General features: G+C 35.9%; 1 protein-coding gene across 2 annotated transcripts in view; it reads right to left on the reverse strand.

Annotated features, from left to right (window-relative positions):
- LOC121380852 (rap guanine nucleotide exchange factor 4-like) overlaps nucleotides 1-21,739 on the reverse strand; it is a 111,675-nt gene that overhangs the window by 64,598 nt on the left and 25,338 nt on the right. For both annotated transcript variants that reach the window (XM_041509846.1, XM_041509842.1), the window contains exon 2: nucleotides 16,529-16,791. In XM_041509846.1, coding sequence (XP_041365780.1) covers nucleotides 16,529-16,563 — 35 coding nt within the window. In that variant the 5' untranslated portion in view covers nucleotides 16,564-16,791. The remainder of the gene's footprint in view (nucleotides 1-16,528; nucleotides 16,792-21,739) is intronic.

Raw genomic sequence — 21,739 nt, forward strand, 5'->3', positions numbered from 1 at the left:
AAGTAACGACACGACAAATGGTGGTGTCTTGCCTTAAAGGTACATGACATCTTTAGAGTAATATTTCAGACAGATCTTTAGATATCAACAAGTCCAGAAGGGGCAAGATTCAGTTGAGTGCTTGCTTGAGCTGCTTGCATCGAAGGATCGAACCACCTCGGTGGATCCATTCAACTGACTGGGGTTTTTCTCATTCCAACAAGTGCACGACAACTGGTCAAAGGCTGTGGTATGTGCTTTCTTGTCTGTGGGAAAGTGCATACAAAAGCTCTCTTGCTATTAATGGAAAAAGTTAGCAGGTTTCCTCTTTAAGACTCTATGTCAGAGTTACCAAATGTTTGACGTCCGATAGCCAATGATTAATTAATCAATCAGCTCTAGTGGTGTCGTTAAACCAAGAAACTTCTTCAGATTAATATTTTACACAACAAGTCTTAAACGTACAAAACATCTCAAAATTTATATTTTAGACATCATGACTTAAAGGGACATTCCTGAGTTTGCTGCAATTTTTAAGATGTTATCGACTAACAAAGACTTTTTAACAATTGTAATTACATATCAAATATATTTTTCTGCATAAAATATTAGTGGCTGTATATTAAACGTGTTTCTGATCGTTCTAATTTTTTATACTAGGTTAAATTAATTTTATTTCCTAAAATTTATTTTTACGTACGTATGAAATTATTTGAGGCTTCTTACAAATATTAAGATAACCAGGAACACATTGAATATACAGACACTGATATTCTAAACAAGAAAATATATTTAACATGTAAGTTTAATCGTAGAAATATTTTATTAGTCGGAAACATCTTACAATGCAGAACACTCAGGAATGTCCCTTTAAAGGTACATAACATCTTAAAAATTAAGACTGATATTTTAAAAGTATATATCATCTTAAGATTGACATTTTAGACTTCACATCTTAAATGTGCATAAACAATTTAAGATTGATATTTTAGACCTCAAGTCTTAAAGGTATGTAGTATTTAAGATTGACTTCAAGTCTTAAAGGTACACACTGGTAAGATCTTCAGACTGATAATTTAAACTTCAAGTTTAAGCGTACATAACTCTCCATGCAGATTAATGTTTTAGAAAAAAAATCACACTTGTGTCCCTTCCCCACTAAACACTGTGCCCCCCTTAACTAGAGATTGTGCCCCTCCTCTCTTCTGTTATCATATCTAAGGGCCTGTTTAAGATTTGTATTTTAAACCTCATGCAAGTCTAAAAGGTAAGTATAGAATCTGAAGATTGATACTCTAGACTTCTACTTCATTGTATTTTAAAATGTATTTAATATCTAAATGTAGTCACTAAAAAATCTCTGTTAGTTGGTAATATCTTAGGACAGTCCCTTTAACAATTTAAAAAGTGGTGGTAAAACGTTCTTTTTATCACAGACTCCATTAAAAGAAAATAATTAAAATAATGGTGGAAAAAACCCAAGATATCTTTCTTAATCACAGAAATGTGTACGGCTTGAACCTTTTGGAAAGACTGATAATGTAAAAACACCATTAGCTGTCTGGCTCTTCACTGTAGTATAGTGACCCAGATTCAGACCGAAACCAGACTCATTTAAAACCAATCAGACAAGATTTTCTAAGTCACAAAAAATAAATTAAAGACAACTAATAGAAACAAGTAATTTTCTTTAAAAACCCAAACATCAAAGTAAGGGGAGGCGAGGAGGGATTACCGGTATTTGATCAATAGTGGGTATAAAATGAGGTAATTAATCTAAAATTGGTGTAGAGAGAATAATGAAGGAAGGAAGGAAATGTTTTATTTAATGATGCACTCAACACATTTTATTTATGGTTATAAAAATATGGTGTCAGATATATGGTTAAGGACACACAGATATTGAGAGAGGAAAGCTACTTCATGGGCTACTCTTTTCGAATAGCAGCAAGGAATCTTTTATATGCACCATCCCACAGACAGGATAACATATACCACGGCCTTTGTTACACCAGTTGTGGAGCACTGGCTGGAACAAGAAATAGCCCAATGGGTCCACCGATGGGGATCGATCCTAGACCGACTGCACATCAAGCGAACGCTTTACCACTGGGCTATATCCCACCCCTAGAGAATAATGAATACTGTGCAAACTATAAGAAGACATTTTGAACTTCCAGTGTTTTGCTGATAGATTACATCCAAAGCTGGATATTCACCCGTGTAGAAACTAAGTCTGGAATCTAATGCTAGGAAAATATTGAGAGGAATTATGAAAACAATTGTGTGACCGATCTGTTTTTGTAGCAGTCCGTCATGCTAGAGACCTCTTGTTCTTTTATGGCAGGCATATTATTTTCACAGTAGCCATCTTGTTTTCTCAGCAGACATCTTGTTTTTGTATTTATGAATCTTATGCTACTGAAAGGCAGGCAGTATTCAAGCCTTAGAGAACACAAGAAAAGACTTCCTATGCACATTATATATTGTACTAGTATTTCAAACAAAAAGGATATGAAATTTCCATACACTATAATAATGTAATATTTCTTCTATAAGCTGAGAATATCTCAATTTATATTCTCATGTAATACGTTTGCTACAGAAAAAAATGAAAATTTTAATACTCTAAAAAACATAAAATAGAATATTAACATATTTTAAAAAAACTAAATATACTATTTTTAGTAAAATAACTGACAGTTATAATTATAGTTTGGGATATAATGTTTTTTTCCCTTTTTTTCCTTAATGAAAAAAGTTCCAACCAAACAGTTATAACTGCAAATTAAGACAAGAAGCCTGAAGTCCAGAAACATTTCATTAATGTAACCATGGCAATGTCATCATTATGATATTTCACTTTCAGAAAATGGAACTCCCAACAAGTCACAGCCTTGAAATGACAGGCGAGAAGTTCAATACAATCGCGGCCATCTTAAGACTGAATGTGACAAATAGAAATAATAACAGATGTTGAATGCCACTGGTTGTAGCTTCCTGGTGAACAGGACATTATACAGTCATATTTTTATACAATTTCCTGTTCTGTGTCAAACATAAAGACTTTGATTACAGCTTCCGTTTTACATGCAGTCAGGTTTTCTTTCCATGTGTAAAAATAGGGCCATTACAGTTCTGCATTGATTATAGTCAAATTTCTATCCCTGGTGTTAAACATCTAGGGCCGGTTGTTCAATGTTAGTTACCTCTGATTACAGTCAGATTTCTATCCCTGGTGTTAAACATCTAGGGCCGGCTGTTCAATGTTAGATACCCCTGATTACAGTCAGATTTCTATCCCTGGTGTTAAACATCTAGGGCCGGCTGTTCAATGTTAGCTACCTCTGATTACAGTCAGATTTCTATCCCTAGTGTTAAACATCTAGGGCCGGTTGTTCAATGTTAGCTACCTCTGATTACAGTCAGATTTCTATCCCTGGTGTTAAACATCTAGGGCTGGTTGTTCAATGTTAGCTACCTCTGATTACAGTCAGATTTCTATCCCTGGTGTTAAACATCTAGGGCCGGTTGTTCAATGGTTCAGATATTAAAAAAATATGAACTTCAGACATAGATCAAGGGAGAGTCAAGGGAGGTCTGAACCCCCTCCCCCTCCCCCACTTACTCACAACAATTTTTTTCCACTTATTTTCAGGTGCAATCACCACTAATATACCTTAATATACAACTTTCATTTAAGTAGTTGTATGTAGGCCCCCCCCCCCCCCAACCCTCCAACCCCATCCTCACCCTGCAAAAAATCCTGGATCTGTATCTGAACTTTACAGATCAATATCCATTAAAGACTACTGAAGAATGGCCATTTCTGTCATAATTAAATACAAGCACATGTAGTTAGATAATGTTGCATATTCATGAACTTTACATTGTTATGATGAGCACATATATTTACACCATTAGAGAAGCATATCAATATAGATTTTCAACAAGACAAATTCATGCATATACATGTATCAGCATTTAAATTTAAATATTTAAATATTTTAATAATAAAACCTCATTGGTGTGTTACATACCTGGTTTCATTTGTACAAACAAACATTTATTGATTGATTTCTCTGACTACAAGTAATGTTTTGAATACAAATACATTAATAATCATTATACCCAGAAAGACATCAAACTGCTTGTTAATATTAGAGAAAGAAAAAAAAAAACACCGCAAAACATATTAAACGTAAATGGTTATAGGTCTTTTTTCTTCATCATTAATTTAAATCACCATTCAGTGTCTTCATATATGTCAATGTTTGGCTTTCATCCACAGTCAGTAAACTCTTTACTTTTTGTTAATCTAGGATAGTGCTGATCTTGCTCAGATATACATCAATATTTAGCTTTTACCTGCAGGCAATCAACCTTTCACGACACTGTTCATTTGTTCAATCTAACATAAAGGTTAACTAATATTAAGAAGAAATAATAATCTCGCAATAAAAGGTCAGCTGGGATGGCTGCCTCTTTTCCAGGGATTGTAATAAAAGCAATTTACAGGAAAGAGGTTAATTAGTGAACCCCATTCATTTTCGACATTATTTCAACATAGTGAACACAACCCCACTGGTTATCTTTGAAGTTTCTCTTCATGGCTATATATAGCAGTGACTTTTGAAAATCCAGAATAACTTGAAACAGAACTGGGAATTTCAGGCATTTTGCTCTCTTTGATAAATCTATTTAATAGATGCACTAATTTAAAGGGCCTATCCTGAGTTTGTATCCATTTTAAAAGGTTTTCAGTAGATAAAATAGTTTTACCTTAATAAAACTACAATTTACTTACATTTTGTTGCTTAGAATACGAATATCTCTATAAACAATTGCATTTCTGGACATCAAAATGTTTTCTAGTATCTCAATTTTTGTCTAAAATAATTTTGTATTTACAAATTGATTATTTCTTCCAATGGTTAAATGAAATTTGATATAATTCAACCAAAGACCATTCCAAATGTATTTATCTACATAATGCTTTATACTTAAAAGATATTTCATACTATTTTAAAAATCAGGAAAAAACAGGATGTGTGTTTATTTTGTTGGGGGAACAAATGGAAGTCTTGCTGGGCCTGAAAACTCAGGATAATCCCTTTAATAGTACATTGCATTCAACACATATACATCTCATAATAAAATGTTCATATAATTTTAAGTTGAAGACATTTTTTTAATTTTACTATCTTGCTATCTCCCAAATCATCTAATATAGTATAAACTATTCTGTAATAAGCAGCCACCTGTCTTTAAATGACATTTTATGATACTTCCATTGGTGGCTGTTTAACAAAGGTTTCACTGTATTTGTCACAAATACCTGAACATGTAAAAATAGCTGAATTTGGCACTTTTAAAAAATTGAAAATGTGCCTTTAAATCAACATCTGCTTAGAGGTTGAGATGCAGGTTATGATGTTAGTGAGAAACCTTGTCCAGAACTAGGTACATGTATTTAGGTTGCTAAATGTGCCTTTAAATCAACATCTGCTTAGAGGTTGAGATGCAGGTTATGATGTTAGTGAGAAACCTTGTCCAGAACTAGGTACATGTATTTAGGTTGCTAAATGTGCCTTTAAATCAACATCTGCTTAGAGGTTGAGATGCAGGTTATGATGTTAGTGAGAAACCTTGTCCAGAACTAGGTACATGTATTTAGGTTGCACCAAAGCTGAAGTGATAAAGGCTGTGCCCAAAATAACCAAACCCAAATTAATTAAGTACAAACACGCTAACCTCAAAACATATATTTTACCTCAAAATCAATGGAATGTTAAGTTGTAATTAGATTAAAATAATCAGAAATGCATTTCTGAAAATGTACAACTCTTCACCAGCTGTTATTGACATTATTGCACTCAAAAGATCTTGGTGTGCTCAGAACACATAAAAAGTCTGTTCTGTCCAAATTAGTGAGATCAAAAGGGAACTTCTAAAAGACCCATGTCAACATAAGTTTTAAATCCATCTATCCAAGGTACAAGCTTCCAAAGAGTAGAAAGCAGTCTTTTACAAGCACCTTCCCAGACCTGATATCCTGGCAATATGATATATACAGGGCTCAAAATATCCTGTGGCTAGGTTTTCAAATGCGACCAATGTCCCATTTGGGCGACTTAAATATTAAAAAATAATGGTGTTAGTCACCCAAATAATATTATTTGGGCGATCTTCTTTAGAGCTATAACATATGAGCCACTATTAATATTGGTATTGCATATATTTATTCCACATTAAATTCTTGCTCGTGGATCTGTCCCGGGTTGGGCTTCTGGCTATCCAGATATGGAACCCGGGACAGACATGCTCGAAACCGTCGTGGTATAGGAGCATGGCATAATTCACACACACACACACACATTCACACACACACACACACATTCACACACACACACACACACACACATTCACACACACACACACACACACATTCACCCATTCACACACACACACACATTCACACACACACACATTCACACACACACACACACATTCACACACACACACACACACATTCACACACACACACATTCACACACACACACATTCACACACACATTCACACACACACACATTCACCCATTCACACACACACACCCATTCACACACACACACACATTCACACACACACACATTCACACACACACACATTCACACACACACACATTCACACACACACACATTCACACACCCATTCACACACACACACACACACACACATTCACCCATTCACACACACACACCCATTCACACACACACACACATTCACACACACACACACACCCATTCACACACACACCCATTCACACACACACACACACACACACACACACACACACACACACACACACACACAGGCACACACACACACGCTCGTGGTTCTTGGTTCGCTTACCACAATTTGCCAACATCCATTATTATTTTTGGGGTCACCATATGTTTTGGCGAGTTTTGAGCCCTGTGTATATGCTTAATAATTAAAAACAATCTCATCACCCAACTATAAATCTACTCATTAGTTTGATGTGTTTGTTCATGCTCTATCCACTATGTATGATTATGATTGAGAATAAATAAAGTAATGACATACCATCTGTGGTCCATGAGGGTGGTATTAACTGTTGATTGGCAGACATTTAATGAACTAGTGAATCCATAAAACTAATGGATGCTCTCCAAATTAATACATTGACATCACAATTTCATTTCAACTTATTTTCGCGCTTATATCCAATTAAGGTTCAAGCATGCTGTCCTGGGCACACACCTCAGCTATCTGGGCTGTCTGTCCAGGACAGTGGGTTAGTTGTTAGTTGGTTAGTGGTTAGTGAGAGAGAAGAGGGTGTAGTGGCCTTACACCTGCCCACTGAGCCCTTAAGAACTTGCTCTGGGTTGGAGCCGGTACTGGGCTGCGAACCCTGTACCTACCAGCCTGTAGTCCAATGGCTTAACCACTGCACCACCGACACTAATAATATAACTGGTTCATATATAAACATACAAAAATATATTTAACAACAAAAAAGAAAGTAATGTTTTAATGCAATTATATAATTAATATAATTAATTTGGTAAATAGTCAAAATAGGTCTAAAATGTTCACTATACATCAATAATTTTAGTAGACATAAAGCTAAAGGGATTCAAAATAAATAATTTAAAATAAATTTGTTCTTGAGTATATTTATGAAATTGATACATACAACAAAGCATTTGAATAGATGTTTTAAAAACCAGTAATGGACATATATGTACATAGCTTTCCACACAAATGTTCTGCATTCTGTGATCAAATATTACACAGTATACCTCAGGTACTTTTTCAAAGAACCAATAGGATGGGCAAATACAAGCTACAGTGTACATAGCTCTTTACCCAATGGGGTGCATTAGGCCAAAAACTAGTACGACAAAGACATCATGCCTGATGTATTCTGGCGTCTGGGTCTGTAACTGTTATGTGTTACCAAAGAACATAACTGATATAACTGCATTCATGTCTTTAATAAATATGTTTTTCCATAAACACCAACAGTAATTATGATAATTCCACATTGTATTGATTAATATATACTTTTTCTATTGTCGGTCTGGCAGTGTGAAAATATACCGCATGTTCTATGTCATCTGTTGACAGATCTGTAGTTTGCACTAAAACAGATGCGTATTTTTTCACATTCGATTCAGTGTTTTTCGTTTTTGTTTGGTACTACAGACCCAGCTCTGGTGTGTTGTAGGCATTAAATGATAAACTATTACACAATATGCATAGAGTACGTTTTTACAGAACTATTTGTATTTAGGATGGGCAAATATAAGGTTGGAATGGTACAGTTATAAGGCCACTGATTTCTCTCTCTCTCTCTATTCACCATTTAATAACATTCTGACTTGAGTAAACATTCAAAAATACATTTAAAAATATGATATTAAAATGTAATAAAATGGATATACCGTGGCCTTTGATATGCCAGTTATTGGGTCGAGAAAAAACCTAATCACAGAATAGGTCCAATGATGGAAGGAAGGATGGAAATATTTTATTTAACGATACACCCAACACGTTTTATTTACGGTTATATGGCATCAGACATATCGTTAAAGACCACACAGATATTGAGAGAGGAAACCCGCTGTCGCCACTTCATGGGCTACTCTTTTTGATTAGCAGCAAGGGATCTTTTATATGCACCATCCCACAGACAGGATAGTACATACCACAGCCTTTGTTACACCAGTTGTGGAGCACTGGCTGGAACGAGAAATAGCCTAATGGGCCCACCAATGGGAATCGATCCTAGATCGAAGGAAAGAAATTTTTAATTTAACAACACACTCAACACATTTTATTTACAGTCATATGGCGTCGGACAATTGGTTAAGGACCACACAGATTTAAATAATTAATCAATGTGATCTAGTGGTGTTCTTAAATAAAACAAAACTGTTAACTTTTTAAATGTTGATCCTAGATTGATCGCGCTACAGGAGAGCGCTGTACCACTGAGCTATGTCCTGCCCCTGAGGTCCAGTGATGGGTGTCCATCCTACGGCCCAAGCACTTCAAATGAGTGCTCTACCAACTAAACTAGATCTGACCTCCAATGAGGAGAAGTGATTGTATGACACATTACTGAGTCCAACAACGACATTGTGGAGGAAAAGAAAGGACTACATGTTTAATGATGCCCCAGCCTATTTTAAACTATACTATTTTGGTGTGTTACATATGGTTACTTCAACATTTAAAAAGTTTCAAGTTTCAAGCACAGTGATTAATTACTCATCGGCTATCGGATATCAAACATTTGGTAATTTTGATACGTAGTCATGAGAGGAATTCCACTACATTCTTTGTAATGCAGCAAGGAATTTTTATATCCACAGACATTAAAGCACATATCACGGCCTTGGACCACTTGTGGCGATAGGTTGGAACTTTGACATTTGGTCATTAGTAAGACTACTGTCACAAGGGACACACCTTTCGATAGAACAGTAAAGGTGCCTGTTAGATGTCAAACAAGGAAATGTTCAGATGTCATCTTCTGTAGTGGTCCTAAAAATAAGGGCTGTAAAAAGGATTCATTGGGAAGGGCCTCTGAAAGCTATTGGTCACAGCAAATGTTGGTGTGAAAAAGGATTCAGTAGGGGCTGCAAGGGGTCAGAAGAAATGGGGGCATGATTAAAACTGGATTTAATAAGGGACAGTAAGAATGAATGAAGGAAATGGTTTATTTAACGATGCACTCAACATATTTTATTTTTGAACTACTCTTTTTGATTAGCAGTAAAGGATCTTTTATATGCATCATCCCACAGACAGGATAGAACATACCACGACCTTTGATGTACCAATCGTGGTGCACTGGCTGGAGCAAGGAATAGCCCAGTGGGCCCACTGACAGGGATCGATCCCAAACCAACTGTGCATCAAGCGAGCACTTTACAATGGGCTACGTCTCGTCCCCATATGGAATGATGGCACCACTCTGCATGAGGAGGAATTGAATTGAATGGATTGAATGGATGTTTAACGACACCCCAGCACAAATAATACATCGGCTATTGGGTGTCATACAATGGTAATGAAAATAAATAAAGTGATGATCAACATCAATATAAAAATTCAAGACTTAAACAAAAACAGTGTAAAGAACTGTGCGAAAACACAAATATCACAGAATTTTACGGATACTGAATTTTACTCAAAACTTCAATTTTGTGCTGTATTGGCCATTCTCAAAGAGAATGTTACACCCCTGCACCACGGTGAGGTTACAGCACACGCAGGGGCATGAGGAGGAATGATATTAGAACTCACCACATAACACCGAACCCAACAACAACAAAAACAAAAACGTGTGACTGGCTGGAATGGGAAAACCCCAAAGGTACCACTCTACATGAGGAGGAATGATATTAGAACTCAGCACAAAACACTGAACTCAACAACAACAACAACAACAACAACAACAATAGCAGCATTGTTAATTACTGCGAACTGAACAAACAATCCTCCCAAATCACTCTGATATTGTGATTATAGCTCAGCCTCCTCGTAATTACCACTGGTTCGAACCTGGTGGGCATGCATGCAGGTGGCCATTACTTGACATGAGTAGGTCAGCTCATTGTAGACTCACTAAGTGGCAGGCTGTGTATGCCTTCGTGGAGCCATTGAATGTGCGACCCGCCATAGCATGCTATTGATCTCAATAATCCCGACTACACAGGAAGGCAATATGCTATGATGGAATGACAGCTATTGAAAGTCTCGAAATACACCCTATTATCCTCAATTACTGTCGAAAATCACAACCACACTAAACAAAGAAGAGCCGATCAATCTTGTAACACAATTAAAACAAAAGTAATTTTCTCGTTGTCGTTTTTTTTTTATATAATATAAATAATGACAATATTGGTCTGTTTAGAGTGACTGCCTGATTTGCTGTGGTCACTGGATTGAAACTTCTCAGTTGACCCATTCTCTGATTATTATTATTTTATTTTTTTCGTTCCAACCAATGCACCATAACTAGTATTTCAAAGGTTGTGGTATGTGCTGTTCTGTCTGTGGGGAAAAGTACATATAAAAGATCCCTTGCTAGTAATGGAAAAATATAGCGGGTTTCCACTCTAAGACTATATGTCAAAATTACCAAATGTTTTACATCCAATAATCGATGATGACTAAATCAAAAGCTCTAATGATGTCGTTAAAAAAACAAAACTTTAACTTTTAACTTATTGTATAATTTTCTAAATGAGAGTTAAAATACAGTAAAACACTATGGGATTGAACAATACTTGAAGAACAGAAGAAAACTGTGTTATAAATGTTATGTACAATTTACACTGTATATTTTAATTCATAACTTATTTTTAATACATTAGACAGTGGCTATTCTAATAAAAAGGTTGATAATATATATTTTTAACTACAAAATACACTGTATATAATATCAAAAAATCTTATATGAAATTTGTTAAAACATTTTTGTTTTTACTTTTGTTACACTTTCAATACCATATATATTTTAATCCTACTACATTCAGAAGAAAAATTAATGCTCAAAATGTATGTGACTTTTGTTGTGTAGAATATAGTACATGTATTTTACAATAACTAATTTCATTCTAACAGTGTATGTGAAGTTTGTAATATAAAAGTAGTATTCTAAACAAAATAATAAAACAAAACAAAATAAAACAAAACAAAACAACCCCAAAACCTCAATAATTTCATTTTGATAACATGTGACATTATTATATATAATGTAGTATTCCAAAATAAACTGATTTTATTCTGACACAATATGTGAAAAACAGACCTCGGTGGCATCGTGCTTAGGCTATCCGTCTACAGGCTGGTAGATACTGGGTTCGGATCCCAGTCAAGGCATGGGATTTTTAATCCAGATACCGACTCCAAACCCTGAGTGAGTGCTTCACAAGGCTCAGTGGGTAGGTGTAAACCACTTGCACCAACTAGTGATCCATAACTGGTTCAACAAAGGCCATGGTTTGTGATATCCTGCCTGTAGGAAGCGCAAATAAAAGATCCCTTGCTGCCTGTCGTAAAAGAGTAGTCTATGTGGCAACAGCGGGTTTTCTCTAAAAAAGAGTGTCAGAATGACCATATGTTTGACGTCCAATAACTGATGATAAGATAAAAAATCAATGTGCTCTAGTGGTGTCATTAAATAAAACAAACTTTTTTTTTTACCAATAATTATGTGAAAAATACACTAATTTGACATTTGTTGTATAGAATATACATTTAGTACATTTTGCGTTCTAAAAACACTTTAATGCTGACATAGTTTTGTCAACAGTCTTCAGGTTTTCAACCAGCATCATTTAATTTGATTTCTTTCGTGACAATGTGTCACAACTAGTCAGGTCAAAGCCGCCTGCAGCACTTGGCTGACAGGAATCACGGAGTTACCGACACTGTCTGGTGGGACCGTCTGTTCCACATGGATTCCCAGATTCCATTAACCGCTGAGACGGAAATCCTGAAAGGATTGTGCAGGCAACAAGCACTTCATCATGTAAGTTGAGAGAAGCCGTGTGAGAAACAGTTATTTTAGAGTAACAAGTTTTAGCCAATGAGTTGAAAAAGGTGCCCTGCTTTCTTTCTCTCTTTTTTTTAAAATTAAATTTAAAAAAAAGGTTTTTAATAATAATTTTAAAAAAATTTAAAAAAAAAAAAAGAAGATAATATATATATATAGAGAATCCTTCATATGTTAAAAATAGGTCACAGTGACTTATTAATAGTATGCAACACACCGCCATTCCAAATTGTTCCTACATGTGAGGTTTGATGGTCCTGTATGCATTTGTATGCAAGATATGGTCCGGACAAGGATTTATTGGTATGTGCAGTAGACCATGAAAAGTAGGTCACAGTGACCTAGTAATAGTATGCAACACACTATCATCCCAAGTTGCTCCTACATGTGAGGTTTGATGGTCCTGTATGCATCTATATGCAAGATATGGTCTGGACAAGAAAAAGTTAACAGACAGATATATAGATGGATGGATGGATGGATGGATGGACAGACAGATGGATGGATGGACAGACAGACAGATGTATGGACAGACAGACAGACAATGCCATACCATAATACGACACATCATAGATGGGCATATAAAAGTGGATTTAATGGGAGCCTCTAGAGAAATGGTGAATAAAGGTCATTTCTCTATGTTTCAGATTACATTCAGTCTACTTTGTAATTCAGATTACATTCAGTCCACTTTGTAATTCAGATTACATTCAATCCACTTTGTAATTCAGATTACATTCAATCCACTTTGTAATTCAGATTACAGTCAATCCACTTTGTAATTCAGATTACAGTCAATCCACTTTGTAATTCAGATTACAGTCAATCCACTTTGTGATTCAGATTACATTCAATCCACTTTGTAATTCAGATTACAGTCAATCCACTTTGTAATTCAGATTACAGTCAATCCACTTTGTAATTCAGATTACATTCAATCCACTTTGTGATTCAGATTACAGTCAATCCACTTTGTGATTCAGATTACATTCATCCACTTTGTAATTCAGATTACATTCAATCCACTTTGTAATTCAGATTACATTCAATCCACTTTGTGATTCAGATTACAGTCAATCCACTTTGTGTTTAGATTACATTCAGTCCACTTTGTAATTCAGATTACATTCAATCCACTTTGTGATTCAGATTACATTCAATCCACTTTGTGTTTAGATTACATTCAGTCCACTTTGTGTTTCATATTACATTCAGTCCACCTTGTAATTCAGATTACATTCAATCTACTTTGTGAACAATTATTTTATTCTAATCTGAACAAGCTGAAAATCATATTTTTTAAAAAGAATGAACAGTAATTTTTTTTCAGTTTTTTAATACTTATTACAAACATGATACTGACTACGTTTACTCACACCTCGAGCATACCTCAACAACACAGATAAATTTATGTAAATAACTGTTTTAAGACTGATACTAATATTAAGCTGGATAAGATATAAAAAGTATATAACATTTAAAATAAAAAACCCAAACATTTCTAATCAATGTACATTTCTATTACTAATAATTACAATATTTTAAAGGTGTTCTTTTAAATATACAGTGAAACCCATCTACATTAAACACCCACAGGACAATATGAAGGAAGGAAATGTTTTATTTAACGACGCACTCAACACATTTTATTTACGGTTATATCACCTCAGATATATGGTTAAGACCACACAGATATTGAGTGAGGAAACCCGCTGTCGCCACTTCATGGGCTATCTTTTCGATTAGCAGCAAGGGATGTTTTATATGCACCATCCCACAGACAGGATAGTACATACCATGGCCTTTGTTACACCAGTTGTGGAGCATTGGCTGGAATGAGAAATAACCCAATGGGTCCACCGACGGGGATCGATCCTAGACCGACCGTGCATCAAGCGAACGCTTTACCACTGGGCTACATCCCACCTCCTCACAAGTCAAAGTAACAAGTCTGATTTAATGGGGTATCCAGTTTAGAGAGGCTATATTCTATACTGGTATTAAAAAGAGACTATAAAAACATCCAGGTTTGAAGGAATTCCAGTTTACAAAGAGTCTGATTTAATGGGGTATCCAGTTTAGAGAGGCTATATTCTATACTGGTATTAAAAAGGGACTATAAAAACATCCAGGTTTGAAGGAGTTCCAGTTTACAAAGAGTCTGATTTAATGGGGTATCCAGTTTAGAGAGGCTATATTCTATACTGGTATTAAAAAGGGACTATAAAAACATCCAGGTTTGAAGGAGTTCCAGTTTACAAAGAGTCTGATTTAATGGGGTATCCAGTTTAGAGAGGCTATATTCTATACTGGTATTAAAAAGGGACTATAAAACATCCAGGTTTGAAGGAATTCCAGTTTACAAAGAGTCTGATTTAATGGGGTATCCAGTTTAGAGAGGCTATATTCTATACTGGTATTAAAAAGGGACTATAAAAACATCCAGGTTTGAAGGAGTTCCAGTTTACAAAGAGTCTGATTTAATGGGGTATCCAGTTTAGAGAGGCTATATTCTATACTGGTATTAAAAAGGGACTATAAAAACATCCAGGTTTGAAGGAGTTCCAGTTTACAAAGAGTCTGATTTAATGGGGTATCCAGTTTAGAGAGGCTATATTCTATACTGGTATTAAAAAGAGACTATAAAAACATCCAGGTTTGAAGGAGTTCCAGTTTACAAAGAGTCTGATTTAATGGGGTATCCAGTTTAGAGAGGCTATATTCTGTACTGATATTTAAAAAGAGACTATAAAAACATCCAGGTTTGAAGGAGTTCCAGTTTACAAAGAGTCTGATTTAATGGGGTATCCAGTTTAGAGAGGCTATATTCTATACTGGTATTAAAAAGGGACTATAAAAACATCCAGGTTTGAAGGAGTTCCAGTTTACAAAGAGTCTGATTTAATGGGGTATCCAGTTTAGAGAGGCTATATTCTATACTGGTATTAAAAAGAGACTATAAAAACATCCAGGTTTGAAGGAATTCCAGTTTACAAAGAGTCTGATTTAATGGGGTATCCAGTTTAGAGAGGCTATATTCTATACTGGTATTAAAAAGAGACTATAAAAACATCCCAGTTTGAAGGAATTCTAGTTTACAAAGAGTCTGATTTAATGGGGTATCCAGTTTAGAGAGGCTATATTCTATACTGGTATTAAAAAGGGACTATAAAAACATCCAGGTTTGAAGGAGTTCCAGTTTACAAAGAGTCTGATTTAATGGGGTATCCAGTTTAGAGAGGCTATATTCTATACTGGTATTAAAAAGAGACTATAAAAACATCCCGGTTTGAAGGAGTTCCAGTTTACAAAGAGTCTGATTTTGAGAAAGTTCAATGTACTGTAAATCATAAAATATTAGCGATCTTAAAATTTAGCAAAATCTAATAAGTGAAATATTAGCGACATAGAACTCTAGCGAGGTCATCATATTAGAAACTAAAAACTGAATAAATTTAAGTTAAGATCAGCTAAAATAATGTTGTTGACGAATCTTGATGTTATGCAAGGTAAAGACATCTTAAATGTAGTAAACAATTGGATTAATATACACATGCTAACTAACTATTGTTGTTGGCTATCGTTTTGGTTTAATAATCAATGGCATGTAATCATTGTTGTGTCTTTAGTTTATCACAGACAACACAATCACACAAAAGGTTTTCGGAACAGTCAGTTGTATATCTCTTTAAATTTAGTGTCATGAAATATTAGCGTCTTTTATGACCTCACCAAATTTGCTAACATTTTATGCTCGCTAACATTTCCGGATTTACAGTATTTAAAAATATCTTTTTAACATTGCATAACTAGGATTTAATAACAAGTTTCATCTCCGTTTATCAGTATCTAAACACAGCTGATATGAGTGACTCACTACATATTAACTTGTCACAGCTGAAAACTTAATCTTAACACCGACAGCAGCAAAACAACGTGCCATATACCTTTTATCTAGACACGCAATCCACTCTGCGACCATTTTCCGTGAAGATCTGTTTCCTGAGAGTTGTGCCGTGGTGACAGGTTTCTCGCCAACCCCTGGTACCTCGGTGATTAATGATGAGATAGAAACAATCCTCTCCCAAATGACGGCTGCCACAAGCACAGGTTGGCGTTTGAGCACTTTGATGTTTTTAGTTTCTCTTGGTAGCTAGAGGCAGCGGTTGATGCAGAATAAGTGTGAAAACACTGCTACAGGCATTGGGACCTGAAATACATAAGTCTTTCATGAACAACCAACAATAAGAATGAACTCATTCAAATAAAGAATTCAGAATATTTAATTCTTTAATGGTTGGATGGATGGATGGATGGATGGATGGATGGATGGATGGATGGATGGATGGATGGATGGATGGATGGATGGAAGGAGGGATGGAAGGAGGAATGGATGGGTGGGTGGGTGGATGGATACATACATGGATGTAAGGTTGGCTATGTCAATGGATGGACTGATGGATTGATGAATGGATGGATGGATGGATGGATGGATGGATGGATGGATGGATGGATGGATGGATGGATGGATGGATAGACTGACAATGGATGGATGGATGGATAGAAGGTTGGCTATATGGATGGATGGATGGATGGATGGATGGATGGATGGGTAAATGGGAGGATGAGTGGATCCTTGCTGCATGCTTGGACATGTGCTAGGATGAAAGGATCGGATAGAAATTGTTCAGAATTAAACTCGAAGAGTTAATATGGTTGGATATGGAAATAGATGGAATTAATCAATGGATAATGTTTAATAAAAAACATACAGATTGGCTATTGGGTGTCAAACAAAGGTAAGTATATGATTATGGATGACGGGGTGGTTCATTGGTTGAATGGATAGATGGACAAATAAATAAATAGATGGATGGATGGATGGATAGATGAATGGATGGATGGACCAATGAATCGATAGGTGTTTTTGTGGATGATTGAATGGATTGATGGACAAATAAATAAATAGATGGATGGATGTATGGCTAGATGAATGGATGGATGGACCAATGAATCGATGGGTATTTTTGTGGACGTTTGAATGGATGGATGGACAAATAAATAAATAGATTGATAGATGGATGCATAGATGAATGGATGGATGGACCAATGAATCGATGGGTGGTTTTGTGGATGATTGAATGGATGGACAAATAAATAAATAGATGGATGGATGAATGGATGGATGGTTGGTGGGTGTTTTTGTAGATAGATGATTTGATGCATGGATGGTTGGTGGGTGTTTTTGTAGATGGATGGTTGGATGCATGGATGGTTGGGTGTTTTTGTAGATAGATTATTGGATGCATGGATGGTTGGGTGTTTTTGTAGATAGATGATTGGATGCATGGATGTTTGGCGGGTGTTTTTGTAGATGGATGGATGGATATATGCAGGATGTATGCATATATGTATGGTTGGTGGATGTTTTTGTAGATGGATGGATGGATGGATGGATGGATGCATGGATTGTTGGGTGTTTTTGTAGATAGATGATTGGATGCATGGATGGTTGGTGGGTGTTTTTGTAGATGGATGGATGGATGCATGCATGGATGGTTGGTGGGTGTTTTTGTAGATGGATGGATGCATGCATGGCTGCAAGGATGGTTGGTGGGTGTTTTTGTAGATGGATGGTTGGATGCATGGATGGTTGGGTGTTTTTGTAGATGGATGGATGGATGGATGGATGGATGGATGGATGGTTAGTGAGTATTTTTGTAGATGGATGGATGCATGCATGGATGCAAGGATGGTTGGAGGGTGTTTTTGTAGATGGATGGATGGATGCATGGATGAATGGATGGTTGGTTGGTTGAGTGTTTTTGTAGATGGATGGATGGATGGATGCATGCATGAATGGATGGTTGGTGAGTGTTTTTGTAGATGGATGGATGCATGCATGGATGAATGGATGGTTGGTCGAGTGTTTTTGAAGATGGATGGATGCATGCATGGATGAATGGATGGTTGGTAGAGTGTTTTTGTAGATGGATGGATGCATGCATGGATGAATGGATGGTTGGTTGAGTGTTTTTGTAGATGGATAGATGCATGCATGGATGAATGGATGGTTGGTTGAGTGTTTTTGAAGATGAATGGATGGTTGGTGAGTGTTTTTATAGATGGATGGATGCATGCATGGATGAATGGATGGTTGGTTGAGTGTTTTTGTAGATGGATAGATGCATGCATGGATGAATGGATGGTTGGTTGAGTGTTTTTGAAGATGAATGGATGGTTGGTGAGTGTTTTTGAAGATGAATGGATGGTTGGTTGAGTGTTTTTGAAGATGGATGGATGGTTGGTTGAGTGTTTTTGAAGATGGATGGATGGTTGGTTGAGTGTTTTTGAAAATGAATGGATGGTTGGTTGAGTGTTTGCCATGTATGATCACTCCAAAGAAGCCAGCCATTTGTATTCATCATATTGCCCAATCATAATGAAGCATCCATTTGTATTCATCATATTGCCCATTCATAATGACCGATCCATTTGTATTCAGTGTTGTACAATCAGTGTTAACTAAGCAGTGATTGGCAGTTTGACACATGATGTCATTCACTGTGACAGGCTAAATCTGACAAATTGATATTCTGTTATAGTGTGAACCTAACATACTGATGACCCACAAGTATAGTGATAGTAAAATAAGCAAGTCAAACTTATAACTATGTCCCATACTAAACAAACATATTGACATTTCAACTTATATTTTCGTGCTTATATCCAATTACGATTCAAGCACGCTGTTCTGGGCACACACCTCAGCTATCTGGGCTGTCTGTCCAGGACAGTGGGTTAAGTGTTAGTTGGTTAGTGGTTGGTGAGAGAGAAGAGGGTGTAGTGGCCTTACACCTACCCATTGAGCTTAAGAACTCACTCTGGGTTGGAGCTAGTACCGGGTTGCGAACCCTGTACCTACCAGCTTGTAGTCCTATGGCTTAACCATGCATCACCGAGGCCGGTACATATTGACAGTGCACAATTAAACCAACATAAATATTAGTTAACCTAAGCTTATGTCATAACAGTAAATTAATCTTTATTTCATGATATAATTCACCAGCAGAAAACTGTTTGGAATATTTTAAGTGAAAGCTAATAGTACATAAAAACAGTATATTACAAAAACAAAATTTAATGCAAAATTCCCATTAAGTGGAGAAAATGACATTAATGAAAATAATAATTAAGGTTTTTTAAATTTTACGGTACGAGTGTAAAAATGGTGATCAGTTTCATGCAAATCAGACCTGTCATACACACCATCAATATTAGCATTTCTGGAATAAGGTTTTCAACTTAGTAATATATTATTAAGTAAACAAAATCTTCTGTGACAAACGCCCACTGTCAGTAAGCTGATACCACATTTAAATCTCATGTACATGCCAAACAACTACTTCATACCTCTGTACTTCATCGTTCTCCTTTCTTCCATTTCTTATTACATAGTTTTAACAAGCAGATACAGGGCTAGCTCTGGGTGAGGAAAATAATTCCTCAAATTGTCTATTAAATTAAAAAATAGCAGAAATTGTCAGTTATTTTCTAAAAAATGTCAATTATTACATGAAATTATTTCGCCAAACTAAAATAAAATTCACCGACTGCTTTCAAAATTCGTAACTGGCGAATTTGGCGAGTGCTAGAGTCAGCCCTGAAAGATATATAAGTAGCAAGACTGACAAATAACTATAATATAATGAGCAATATAAGGAACACAAATATTAATTTATTTAAATTATTTGTTTTGAATTTCAATGTTTTTTGTTTATTAAAATTATATAAATGTCTTATGAATATATTAGGCCCATTTTGACAAGTTTATTTACTAAATTAAATTTATCATGAAAAAATGTATATACAATAGAACCCCTTTAACCAGAAACACGTGGGACCAAGTAAAAAGTTATTTTTTAAGGGGTATCCAGTTTTTGACTGAAAAATATTTTATTGTTTTTTAAAAGAACAAAAGAATTAGGCACAGGTTATACAACTTACTAGGCCTTCTCCATACCTGGAACAAACTACTGGTATATGTGGCTATGCAGTTAAAAGAGATTCTGTTCTGTACTGATATTTAAAAAGGGACTATGGAAAACATCTGCTTTCAAGGGAATTCTGATTAACAGAGGGTCTGGTTTAGAGGGGTTTCACTGTAGTAAAACATAATTTGTGGGGGTTTTGTCGTTAGGGGCAGGATGTAGCCCAGTGGTAAAGCGCTCGCTTGATACACGGTCGGTTTAGGATCGATCCCCTTCGGTGGGCCCATTGGGCTGTTTCTCGTTCCAGCCAGAGCTCCACAACTGGTGTAACAAAGGCTGTAGTATGTACTATCCTGTCTGTGGGATGGTGCATATAAAAGATGCCTTGCTGCTAATCGAAAAAGTGTAGCCCATGAAGTGGCGACAGCAGGTTTTCTCTCTTTATATCTGTGTGGTCCTTAACCATATGTCTGATGCCATATAACCGTAAATAAAATGTGTTGAGTGTGTCATTAATAAAACATTTCCTTCCTTCCTTCTTTTGTCGTTCAGTATGTATCTACATGTATGTTGCCAGTGTAAGTGCTTATAGTAACATTCTTAAAGCCGCCAACCCTAGTTACCATGATATATATTTTTTCTGTTTCACCCATCAGTCTTTTGCAAGGAAAAGCTAGTGATCAATCACACTCCCCTCTACACTCGTCTGAAAAGTTTTAGAAGAGCAGCAAATGGATCACCTCACAATAAAATGTTTATTAAAAAAAAAAAAATTGAAACATCATGTGATTTCTAGCCTTGCATATTTCAGAAGAATGATCTACTGCTTGTTTTAGTTATGCTCATGGTGAAGACTATTTAGCTACTACAATCACCACAACAAGGAAAGAAATGCTTTATTTTTTATTAGCAGCAAGGGATCTTTTATATGCACCATCCAAAGACAGGGTAGTACATACCATGGCTTTTGACATACCAGTCGTGGTGCACTGACTAGAACGAGAAATAGACCAATGGGCCCACCGATGGGGATCGATCCCAGACCAACTGTGCATCGAGCGAGCACCATACCACTGGGCTACATCCCGCCCCCTAAAATATTTATTAAATTTTATTTGAAACGTCATGTGATTGCTAGCCTTGCATCATTTCAGGAGAATGATCTAT

Source organism: Gigantopelta aegis, chromosome 9 (assembly GCF_016097555.1).
Source record: "Gigantopelta aegis isolate Gae_Host chromosome 9, Gae_host_genome, whole genome shotgun sequence".
NCBI classification, from domain to species: Eukaryota; Metazoa; Mollusca; class Gastropoda; order Neomphalida; family Peltospiridae; genus Gigantopelta; species Gigantopelta aegis.